We start from the raw sequence: 13,021 nt of genomic DNA, 5'->3' as shown, positions 1-13,021 counted from the left end.
CCGCTACTCAGTAGGCATTGCGCTAGGAAGTATCTATCCAGTCTCCCATTTAATGCTCATAATAAGCCCTGAGCCATAAGTACTATTTTCCAGTTTTTCAGGTGAGAAAATTATGGCTGGAGAGTTATGTGACTTATACTTCTTCTGGCAGTTATTTTAGTTTTATTATTTTTGGAAGTACTTAATTTATATGGGGAGCAAATTCACAAGTGAATTAGAAGAACCGGAGGAATTGTATATATAGCTACTTGCACACATTTACATTGTATTCGCTGATTTAAGTCAACATGATGTATCTCCCTATTGTAATTAGCTTTCTTTCTCTTAAATAGGCCAGTTGCTCATCAATTAAACTGTCTGGATAAAGGAAAACAAAAGTCAACCCTCAAAAACAAATACTCAGGGTTGAGTGTGGATGATTTTAGGAAGTGGGGCAGCAGCTTCTCTGCCTTCATGATGTAGCCCACAATTTTTCTAAAAAACAAAAGCCCTCACTTCCAACAACATTACAGGAAAACTGCCCCCAACCAAGAATTATAGCATCAGTGTCTGGCAAACTTTAGTCCCCCCAAAATGGTTAGGAAAAAAAATCTGAACCTAAAAATCTCAATTATTGGAATTGAAATGAATTGTTGCACTTTCAAGTAGCAAGTCATTAACTTCTCAAATTGTATCTTCAAAACAAGTACCAATAATAACAACAACAATAAGAAATCCTGAAATACAAGCATCTCCCTCTTACTGTAGAGTAATTTTATTCCAGAATAATGACCGTATGCTTAGGGTCTTTTTCTCCTGAGGGACAATGGGCAATTATATCTCCCTTCTACAAGTCCAGAATGTTCCCCTTTAAAACACTGTTTCAGACCCATGCAAACCAAATGTTTGAGAGGAAAACAAGAAATAGATAAAAGCCAGCATGGACTGTAGGGAGGGTGGAGGGCAGGATTGAGAACTAAAGAACAAAGGGAAGGGGTGGTTGATTATGTATAAAGGGGGATTGAACCAAAGAGTTATTTCACATGAAGTAAGCTGAGGAAGCTCTAAAACCCTCATTACCTTCCCAGTCCGGCTGATCTGCAATATGGTTTGGTGTAATGCACATACGCATGGGTTTATGACTGCATATCCTCACTATCCTCGCATACAGGGTACACACTGCAGACAGACACTGAGATGCATTGCTGGGCTGTGCCTTTCTGCTAAGATCTGCACAGCTAACGGAACAATGCAGCTGCAAATCCCAAGATTTGAATATATTGAAGTGCATACCTGTGATTTTGTCTCTCACGAGTTTGCAGGATTCTATTTCACCAATGCTCCCAAAGAGACTCCTGAATTCCTCTTGGGTCATATTCTGGGGTAAATAGTTGACTATGAGGTTGGTTTTGCTGTCATCTGTGGCTGCCCCAGTCTGCATGGGAGAGGGACAGTTTCTATTGTTGCTGGAGGGTCCATTGCTTGTATTGGATGTCGGGCCATTTGACACCTGAGGCTCCATGGTGCTAATTATCTAAACACAAATAAGAAAAATAAAATAAGCATTTTGAAATCTCAAAGACACAAAGTCTATTCCAAGATCTGTTTTATTTTTTGAAAGGAAAGCGAACAAGATAAAGCAAGATGGAATAAGAGACTGGGTTGTGAACACAGCCAATTTAGAAGCATGTTTTTAACCAAAATGTTAAACTCCCCTTGCTATTTTTAGGCTAGCCCATAGATTTTGAACACAGACTAGAATGCAGTGGGAACTCTCCCATTATTTTGTTAATGAAAAGCTAATTCCTGTTTTCATTACACAATCACTCTCAGAAATGTATACTTAAGCCACACCAAATTATAATTAAAATGTAAAGTAATAATCATGATTAAAATTATAGTTCCATTAAAGCTGAAAAAGCTAAATATAGAGGGCTATGCTCACAAGATCAAATACAGTACCTGTTTATTAACTATCTCATAAAGTAAAATGACATTAAATTAAATGGGGCCATTCCATATGGGAAGGGTTTAGATTTTCACTGATGCTTAATCACTGATCAAACTTCAGATTTCATAAGCACAAGCTGGGGAGCTACAAAGTCATCTAACACTTTTTCTCCCCAATCATTCTGTTACTGTTTCTCCCAAACCTTTAATAAAAGACACAAAGGTCTCCACCTCAGGTCCAGCAGAGCTAGAGGCTGTACTCTCTTGTATTACTCAAAAAAGGACTTTCTCTGGATTTAAATATTTAATTCCGCAAAGATTCCTGTGACTATATGAACTGTTCTGGGCAGCATGCAAAGGAATACAGAGATGAATATGCGTTAATCTCTACCCCCATGAAGCTTATAATTCTCTAGAGGACACAGACAGATACACAGACTGCAGGATGATGGAAAGTAGTAGAGGAGCAATTAACCCTGCTCACAGGCTAGGGGAGTTCAGGAGAAGTATTGAGATGATACTAGAATAAGGTTTTGATGGAAAATGGGTATAATCTCATGGAGTCAGGTCATGAAGCTGTCCTGTATGGAATGGCAAACACAGAGTGACAAAATTACAGAGCCAGAAGGGGAGCTGCAAAGTCATTTAACACTTTTTCTCCCCAATCACTCTGTGATTGGGCATGGAAGAGAATAAAATCTAGTTCAAACTCTTGTGTTTGAGATGAATTCCAGAGGCATCCAGCGACTTCTCTGTCATCACAGGAAAGTTGGGTAGAATCTCGATCTGCACCCAGTTTTCCTGCTCAAATACAGCCCATCTATCCCACTTTCCCACCCCATCCAATCACCATCTTTGACTTGTCCTTTAAGATATGGCTTTCACCTTCTCTGAAATAGATCAAATCCTTACAATAGGCATCATTGTCTGCTGTTCACTACTCTCTTTGGGCAAGAAACTGAAACTCAAGGAGCCTCAGTTTTCCGCATCTGAACAATGGGAACAATGCCACCTGTTTTGCAAGGTGGTAAGAAGGACCTGATGATGTGATGTGTGTAAAGTGCCTAAACAGTGGTGGGAACTTAATCACAATTACTGATGTGTATTAAAGTCACTGCCAATCACCCGGTGTGACTTCTCTCAGGGAATTCGCAAAGAAAGCAGTGAAGCAGATTTCAAATATTCTCGCTACATTTTATAGACAAGGAAACCAAGGTTTAGCAGACTTCTGATAACAAATAGCTTCCATTATCACTACCATTTTGTTGCTCAAAGAATTTGAGGATAAACATTTTTATAAAATGCACAAGTAGTAAAGTGTATACACCTTAAAGGACAACTCAGAGAATCTCCACAAAGTGAACACAACTAACTGGAGTAGCCACTTTCCAGAGCACCAGAGAGGACATGAGTAGCATCCTGAAGGCTTCCTGAGTCCCCAACCCCAACATTCTCATCACCCCTAATGGTAACCACCACTTAACTTCCAGTCTATAGCCTTGTTTTATCTGTTTTTGAACTCTATCTTGTGGACTCACATAATACATAATCTTTTCTGTCTTATCATACATTGTGTCTGGTTGTGATCTGTTGGAGACCCCTAAGGCATAAAGTTCTGAGACAAGGAAAACATCAGGGTCGTGGCTGGAAGACTGGTCATGGCTAAAAGACGGATCAGCACAGGTCGGAAGACTGGCCTGTGTACAGACGCTTGAGCTCAGAATGAAAGGCCTTGCATCCCCTGGGTCCTACTTCTCTTAAACTCTATTTTGTGCCTGTCATTTCTTTATTTCCTTAGTTCAATTGGATTCCTCTCTCAACCCTGTTCACCAGAGCTGGACTCCGGCAGTGATCCATTTTGGCAAATATCATAACATCTGGGTTGTTCTTCACTGCTGGGCAGAATTCCATTGCATGACAGTATCACATTTTATTTATCTCTTCTACTGTTGATGAACATTTGGGTTATTTCTAATTTTTAGTATAGATAATGCTGCTCTGAGCACTATGCAAATGTGTTTTGGTGACACCCATACACACACACCTCTCTATTGGGAATATTCCAAAGGGTCTAATTTTGGGGTCATAGAATACATGTATATTCAACTTTAGCAGATAATTAAAGTTTTTCCAAGTAGTTGTACCACTTTATAATTCCACCAACAGAGTACTGAGGTTCCAGTTGCTGCACATCCTCATCAACATTCAGAGACTGTGTTGTATGTGTGTGTGGTGTATGTGTGTACTTTCTCATCTGAAGCAGAGAGGTATAGGAGTAAGTTCTTAGTCTCAAATTTCTAGTTCCAGCATTTATTAGCTGTGTGATTCAGGAAGGTTATTTCAATACTCTCTCAGTTTTCTTTCTGTAAACTACCACGCAGGGCTCGCTCCAGAATGAGAGCCCATATACATACACATATGTAAAGTGCTGAGGACGTAAGAGGCATCGTGACTTATTCTGCATCACGCCTTACATAGATAAGCGTTACTCTGTTTTCTGTTCTGATGATCACATACCACATCACCAGACTTTTCTTCTTGGCTTCAGATCAACTGTGGGATTCTGGAAGGCTAGTCCAGCCAGCCAGGAGAAAGCAAAAAAGCTTCCGAGGACAATCTTAAATCAGTCTCTCCTCAGCACTGACAGAAACTGTACCCAGAGAAACTATTCAGCTGATCTGCCCTTGAGGCAAGAGCTCAGGGGAAAAAGGGGGGACAATGTGCCCAGGGAAGGGGTCATGCAACTGGAGATGATGCTGTGGAGCATCCGCACAACTCCTGGCTGGGAAGCAGGTCCTGCTCCATCAAGCCAGCAGCCTCCTGGGCCTGTGCTGAGCCTCACTGCTATGCTGCCACACTGCTTTGCTGGGGTGTCCAGGCAACAAACACAAGGAGCACTGCCAACTTGATAAGGGGCTCAAAGAACAGAATACATCCAATTTTGGAGACTCAGCTGGCAGAACCCCAGAGCTGCCCAATGACGACCTTTTCATGGCAAAAAATTAGTCCTACAATCTATAGAACATTTCCCCTTTCTCACATTGCTCTTCTTATGCCTCCCCCTCCAAACACCAAGAAAATATCCTGCATTGGGGTGGCTTTTTGGGTGTTAATGATGGAGTACGAAGAAGAATGTAAGTCATACCTAAGCAGGCTGAGGTTCTGTGGGGCCAAGACTGTGACAGGTCAGTTGACAGCTGGATTCATCTTTTGTTCACTGGATGCTTGCCTCACAGACACGTGTGGTGAAAGCCAGCACTTGTCCACGTGAACACCCACGGGTATCCCTGCTCCAGAAAGGCCTAGGATGTATCAAGTCTGCAGCAAAGTAATTTCATACACAGATCTTTCTGGATCTCATTACATTCTATGTGGATTTCCTATCCTAATTTACAATGACTCTTGGAGTTGAGTCCCGTCTGTGAATCAGACAACTCCAGTTGGGTCCAAAGATGGGAGCCAAGAAAGAGCCATGAAATGCAGTGTTTGGTACAGAGCTACTTCACTGAACCAAACCTATAGAACAGGTCGAGTCATTCTCATCTTATGGAGACAGAGCTCTTTGCTCTGCACACTGGCTACACAGTTATCCTTTTGTATACTCAGAAATAGCTGATCTCACACACACACACACACACACACACACACACACACACACACAGAGTTTTCTCAATAAAAATGTAAGTCTGAAAGCTGAGAAACATTTGCAAATGTGTTAATATACATCATGTAATAAGACCCCTCACTGGTCTTAATGATGCATTCCAGGATGCTAGACAGGCTTAAAAAAGAAATCAGAAATGTAAAATGTCAGAATCAAATCTGACACACAGTGAACCAAGAGGATTTTAAAACATTACTTGGAAAACAAGAAAAGTTGCCAAGATAAAAAGATTTCGAACTCAAGAATGTGAAATTACAGCAGTTGAAGGTTACGTGCTAGATCTTAAAGAGAGGACACCTGTAATTTCTACTTGGGAAACAGACCAGAGGTAAACATGTGTTCTGGTGGGAATCACATCCTCCGATAAGTGCAGAGCTGGGCTTAGCAAAATCAGAACACTTGTTTCCTCAGGCTAAGGCCTTTGATATTCCAACAGCACAATTTTCATTGCAAATAAATATATCAGTTACTCAAGCGTGCATATGTATTTTAATGAAACATTCTGTGTGGATCTCACAGCCAACTTTGCAGCTGACCAGGTTCCAAACCCCTGACTTGCCCTTCTTTCCTCTTCTGAATGGCAATTAAGAACAGAATTACAGTCAGCAGCCAGGCTAGAGCACTGAGGAGGTTCAGTTGACTTCAAACTAATGGTTGTACAAAGCACTGCATTAAATCTTTTATGTTCTCGTGATATATTTTAAGAAACATTATACAGGCAGAAAATTTCAGGGATAAACTATTAGAGCAGCGCACAATAACGTAGGCACTCAAATGCTGTCATTGTAAATGTCGATGGTTTGAATGACTAATTACTCACACTCAACGCATTAACCTTACCCCTCCCACTACTCTTTTCTGCAAAATACACAACAAAAGCAAGAGGAAAGGCCTCAGACATGCAGCTGCTGGATCATCACTCAGGGTCATTTATCTCTGCAGAGAGGAGGTAAGAAGCAGAGGCTGGGTCAGTCACTTTCTCAGGGTGCTCCTGAGGAAAAAAGCCAACCCTTTCCTGCCCTTCACAGCATGTCCATCTCCACCATGCCAGGCCCCCTAATCACCTGTCAATCACATCTCTATAGTCCATCCAAGGAATGTGTTGTACTATTTCCTGGACATGTCAGGTTACATGCACATAAAATAGGGTTTATTTGCATTATGGCTACATCTCGGTGTGTGTCAAGAACAGAGGTGGAGCCCCAGCTGCCAGGCATGTGCGAGGTCCTGGGGCTACACATACAACAAAGACAAGGCTTGTTTCTCACTGAATTCAGTGTGGAGGCCTGACAGATTTCAGAGAACATCAGGGGCCACAGAGGCCACCCCTGTAATTTTATTTATTTATTTTTTTTAGGCATGTTTTATTTATTTATTTGTTTGTTTATTTATACATGCACTGGGTACAGTCAGAAGCGCGGGAGGGTGAGAGAATTCACCAGAGCCAGAGTGGGGAGCAGAGCAGGCAGAAGGACCGAAGTACACTGCTGAGGGGAGCAGCGGGCGGCAGGAGAGGTCTGCGCGCCATGTGGGACCCTTCTCCAGTGGCCGGGGAGCAGCCGGGGATCGAACCGGCGCCGCAGAGGCCGCGGGCAGCTTCGCAACCCAGCGCTCAACCACTGCTCCACCAGGGAGGCCCACCCCTATAATTTTAATGATGAGGTAACTGAGGGCTAGAAAAGGAAACAACTTGCTTAAGGTCACATTGCTAGTTGGAGGCAGAGATGGTACTTGCCCAGGTGGGTGTACATTTTACTACACTTGACTCCTCTTGTGACAACATGACCATTTGAATGAGGATTTATTTCTCCTCTTGGGGGAAGGGGAAATGGAGTGAGGGGTGACTATATCATAAAAATGCACTTAAATAGAGGTGTGGAGATGTGCATACCTCCATATTTTTCTAACACTTTACAGTTCACAAGAATGGTGACCTGGAAGAGATGCAAAAGAATGGCTCCAGGGCACAGAGACCACATTTTTAAAAATTATTATTATACTATCTTCTGCATGTAGAACAGAGTCTGGCAGTTGGTAGTTCTGGATAAAAGACTTCTGAATGAGTCAAAGTCTATGCAGGTGCAACAGTTCACCAGATGCCTGTGAGACAGAAGTCCATAAGGTGTTAATGTCACCCCCATTTTATATATAACAGATCAGGATAGCACACTTATTGAATACTTCATATTTTCTAGGGATATATTTAGATACAATTTCAAATGCGGATTATAAACAGGAGAGCTAAATATTTGCCTGACATGGTCTCCTTAGAGAATCTATGCAATGCCTTTTTCCTTTCTCTCTAGAAAAAAATGTACATGCACACAACATATCACATGCAGTAAAGTCAGTCCACTGTGTCCAGATTAAAATCCTCAAACTGATGCTTCCCACTCAAATCTGAGACATTTTTGGAAACCTCTATGTAGACTAACACTTTTTCACTTCTTGATAGAAAAGTTTAGAATTGCCCCACCCTCTCTCCAACTTCCTACTCACCTATGCTCCACCCCACTCCCCATGCAAGGTGGGGGAGCACTGTTAGCTCAGCATGCTGGCAACACTAGTGTCCATTGCCCCCACCAAACCTGTACACACTCTCACCTCATCCCCAGTGGATCAGTCTCAAGAGAGTAGAACCTGCTGGTTCAGAGCATCCTTTGGTCTTACTGGTATAAAAAGGGAATACTTTTCCTCACAAAACTGCTGTGAAGACCCATGTATCATGTATTATGAATGTATTATGGAATGTAGAGCCCTGTACCTGGTTTGGGAATACCCCACAAAAGTTAGCCATGAATCACGTTAGTACAATTACATAGGAAGAAGAGAACAAGGAGAACGCTAAACCTCTATCCCCAAGAAACTAGGCTGGGAGTAGGATAAGAAAAGCTAAGAGCAGGAATATAATCAAAGGGGAATCATTTTCCCTCTTTCCCAAATCACCCTGTAATCCATTCACTCACTAATCAAACAAATATTTACTGCTGAAGGATCCAGATCAGCAGAGAGCAAGCCACATGCAGAAAGCAAGCAAGGCCAGAAGGTTCTGTAAGAGTATTATGCAAAGGCCTCCCCAGTGGCGCAGCGGTTGAGCGCTGGGTTGCGAAGCTGCCCGCAGCCTCTGCAGCGCCGGTTTGATCCCCAGCTACTCCCCGGCCACCAGAGGAGGGTCCCACATGGCACGCAGACCTTCCTGCCGCCCGCTGCTCCCCTCAGCAGTGTACTTCGGTCCTTCTGCCTGCTCTGCTCTGGCTCTGGTGAATTCTCTCACCCTCCCGCACTTCTAACTGTACCCAGTGCTTGTATAAATAAATAAATCTTTTATAGGGCCTCCCCTGTGGCGTCGCGGTTGAGCACTGGGTTGCGAAGCTGCCCGCAGCCTCTACAGTGCTGGTTCGATCCCCGGCTGCTCCCCGGCCACCGGAGGAGGGTCCCATATGGCGCGCAGACCTCTCCTGCCGCCCGCTGCTCCCCTCAGCAGTGTACTTCGGTCCTTCTGCCTGTTCTGCTCCCCGCTCTGGCTCTGGTGAATTCTCTCACCCTCCTGTGCTTCTGACTGTACCCAGCGCTTGTATAAATAAATAAATAAATTCTTTAAAAAAAAAAAAGAGTATTATGCAAGACCACTCCCCAATTCCATCAGTCCCACCATACTCTATCTTTGCTCCAATGTTGGTTTTTTTTCCCCCCATAAAAATGGCAGTCTGACAATAAAGTGTATTGCTTTGCATTTATTTATCTTAATCCAATTGACACTTTCAGGATTTACTTCCTGAGGCAAAGAGAGAGCTGCATTTTACAGGAAGCTGTCAGGCTGCAAAGCTCACTACTGACATTCCCCATCCAAGAGCCTGGTACAGGGCCCTGATGCTCCCATCACGGTGTAACTGGCAGTCCGCAACTTCTGGTTTTCTGGTGGAGGGGTGGCCTTGATGTTCAGTTCAGGCAAAAGGATCAAGAGAAAAGAACCTAAGAAAGTCACAGGAACACGATGCTTCTTTTCCAGACACTCTCCCCTTTACTTTGAGCACCCTCTAAATGGCAGTGTTTCTAGGATCTAGAACGATGCTAAAGGATATCCTGATTGCAAACATCTCAGGTGTGCACCAAGGAGACACACACATGTGTTTTATTAAATATTTTAATGAGTATTTAAAGGTGTTTTCTTTTACCGTGATGGAAGGACTTTTGAAAATTTATGTATAAAGGCTAACCCTTATGTAATAGAACAAGCACTCCCAAGAGCATGAAGAATAATGTTTACCAAGGGCAGTCACTGAATCGAACCATTAAAGAAATAGATTTAAATTATTCATGAGAACAAAAATAAAAGTCCTAATTCTCTTTGTAGGCATTTCCCACTTAACCCTTATAAAATTCTGACACGACGTATGTTAGACTCTGGCGGAGCAGGCCAGACTACTGCATCTCGCCCGCCTTTCAAAAGCCTGAAAAACAAATCCCCAAAGTTAGAAAATTACACAGCAGGCTCTGTGTTCCTGAAGACAGACATTATTTTTAGGAATAATTCCTCACTTCTCTTTTTGCTCCTTGAAATATACTAAAAATGTCCTTACAACCCCCCCCAATTTCATATTTCTTTAAAGTTTCTTCCATCATTTCATAAAATCCATACTCTCCCCTCCTTCTCTGCAAGAGGATTTAATTCAAGTTCCTTTGTATAAATTTTTTTTTTCTAAAAGCAATGCTTTCCTGGTTATGATTTAACTTTGAAGGAGACAGATGTTATTGATGGGGCCCAAGGGAATGGGATGATAACTCTAGAAAAAGGAGCTTTGAGACTATCACTATGCCTGCCCCTCCACCAGATTACATGTGCTGACTCACAAAGACCACCTGGCCTGGGCACGCTGGCTGCAGACCACACCTGCGCTCTCCCAAGTCATTCATACACGTTTCTGTACATTTTGCTGGAAGGTAACTAGAAAATTCCAGAAAAACTGTTTCATTCCAACTGGGGAAAACATGCTGACAGTTTAATAACACCTTTGGGCAGATGCACAAATAACCTGAAAGACCTATTTACTCTAGGAAGTTACGTGATAATAATTCTCCGTGTATCCTTAAAACAAGTGTATTCAATTCAACACAAATTTATTGAATGCTATTATAGACCAAGGTATTGTCCTAGGAATTGGGGAAACAAAAATTATTTCATCCCAGCCCTTTGAGGGTTTAGGCTGGGAGGATGGTAGAGGAGGGCAGGTAAACAAATAATTAAAACAAACTGTATACCCCCGTTTCTTCTAAACAACCCTCTTCAGTGTTTTTCTGATGATTCCCTCTCCTCACCAAAGTACATAAATGGAATACGAATGAACGAATTCTGTGTGGTTCTGACACTGAACTGACGGTTTTGTTTCTGGTCTAAATTTGCCCAAGTCCTAAACAAATGACTATTTGTAACAATGAAGTAAGCTTAAGGCATCCCTCCTTTGAAATAGCATCTTCTTCACTGGAGGTGAGCACCAGGCATGCGTATTCTCTGTGGTGGGAGGCAGGGCTTTTAAAAAATCAGCAGCCGCTGGAGAAAACAAGAGGCATTAATACTTAAAAATGGCCGGGCGAGCAGGGATATGAAAAGCATAATCAAAATTTAATTTCTCTTAAGCATTATTCTCAAATTCACAGGAATTCAAGTTTTTCATCTTCTCTAGACATAACACACACATTTCTCCTCCTAAATAAACACTGACCTTCTTTAGGGCTACAGTTTGTACCTAAAATGATTTTCTGGTGTGCCCCTCCTGGGGCAGCCCTGGTAAGACTCCTGCTCATTTAGTTTTAACAGCATTTTATGGTAAACTCTCCAGGGCCGAGGGCCAGCGTGATCTTTCCTTACCTCATTATAAAGAAAAAGAAACCTCTCCTTTACCACCCACCACCCCAATTCAGACCTCTTTTCTAAAACGGCCAATAAATAAATACGATCTCAAACTTTCAATTAGTTTTCTTTGTTAAAGGCATACTTGAAAAAGATAAATGTTTTCATTTTAATATAATTTCATGGGCAAGCTCTCAGGCTTCCTGCAAAAATATTAGCTGTAATGAAAAAAAAAATCAATTGGAAAACAATTCCTGTCCCATCCTTCCCCTAAATCCCCAAACTCTGAATGTTTAATGTGGACAAAATAACCAAAATGCCAAATAATAAGCTATGGATACCTATTGGGAGGGGACACGGTTGTGACGGTAAATATATCTTCATCCTCCATATAAAGAACATTAATGAATCATCTGTAAAACTGCCCACAGACTGATTAAGTCAGACTTATCTTCTGATTAAATGCATAAACAATAGCCAGCAGCACAATTCATGTAAACATAAATACTACATATTTATAAAATGCCTGCCTAGTGGCTCAGAGTGTGAACAAATTCATCGAGATTCAGCTTTAAAAAGTCAAGTGTTCTTGTCTGTATCTGTATCCAAAGCATTGGGTCACATTTCTGAATTTAAGTTTTATGCACCTTCAGATTGAATTCTTCAGAAATCTACATAAAATACTTTTTATTTTGAAAATTAATACTTATTTTCTTCACACAGCTGGAGGTGGGGGTGGGGAGAAGGTCATAAGGGAGCAGAAAACCTGCGTGGAGCAACCTCCTCTTGGTTCGGAGGAATTGTATAATGCCAGCAGCTCTCCCATCTGTGCAATTCAAAGGAAAGAGATTAGTGGGGGACATTCTGAAGTTAAAGACAGTGAGTGAAAGAGAATGGTTCTTGGCACCTCAACGTGGACATAAGCGGTTTAATGTACCTTTATAGAGGTCTAATGTTTCCTTTATAGACTCCCCTTGTTCGTTTTATAAGAAACATTGGGGGGAAAAGGACTTTTAGGCCTGATAAGAGAACTTTATTCCTTAATGACATTCCTCTTGGATACCCTGTGGAATGACAAATGGACTTGAGGAAGATTGGTCTCTGTTAAGTGTGGAGGAGAATCCACCTGGGCTGAGAGAAATGCAACTCTGAATTATTTTATGGGCAACATATTTACAGAAAACAAACTGTAAGCTTTAAGGTGTGGTGAAATGGTCTCTCGTCCTTTTTGGTAGGAATACAGATTGGCATTCCCTTAGATGAATATAATATGATTTCAAACTGAAACAAAGTATTTGGAAGAGAGAATAGTATTAAAAAATGAGACTTTTCATAGACATTCAAGAAATACATATCAGCAACTTACACTAAAAATTTGCTCTAAATACCATAAATAATTCAGTTAAGCCTTCATATACTACATGCATCGTTACTGCATGAATACTGCCTTATTTGTAAACCAAGTATATTTTAGCTAGAGAACTGAATACGTATACTTTAAACAAATATTATACTAATAACAAATATTCACTTGTTATCTTCAAAATAAAAAAAATACAGATCGGCACTTTTCTGAACCT

At 41.5% G+C, this 13,021-nt stretch overlaps 1 protein-coding gene across 6 annotated transcripts in view; it reads right to left on the bottom strand.

The window, feature by feature from the left end:
• The window catches only part of ELAVL4 (ELAV like RNA binding protein 4), a gene marked incomplete at both ends in the record, with an annotated part of 89,686 nt that overhangs the window by 50,310 nt on the left and 26,355 nt on the right, over positions 1-13,021 (bottom strand). For 5 of the 6 annotated variants that reach the window (XM_084242052.1, XM_084242053.1, XM_084242054.1 and 2 more), the window contains one exon: positions 1,273-1,513. In XM_084242052.1, the coding sequence (XP_084098178.1) occupies positions 1,273-1,513 (241 nt within the window). Of the gene's footprint in view, positions 1-1,272; positions 1,514-13,021 lie in introns of those variants that run through there. The other variant, XM_084242055.1, reaches the window with a different exon arrangement.

The sequence above is a fragment of the Talpa europaea genome (genome assembly GCF_964194135.1).
Source record: "Talpa europaea genome assembly, chromosome: 9".
NCBI lineage: Eukaryota > Metazoa > Chordata > Mammalia > Eulipotyphla > Talpidae > Talpa > Talpa europaea.
The sequence above is the reverse complement of the archived record's forward strand: the minus strand, read 5'-3'. Positions and strand labels throughout refer to the sequence as shown.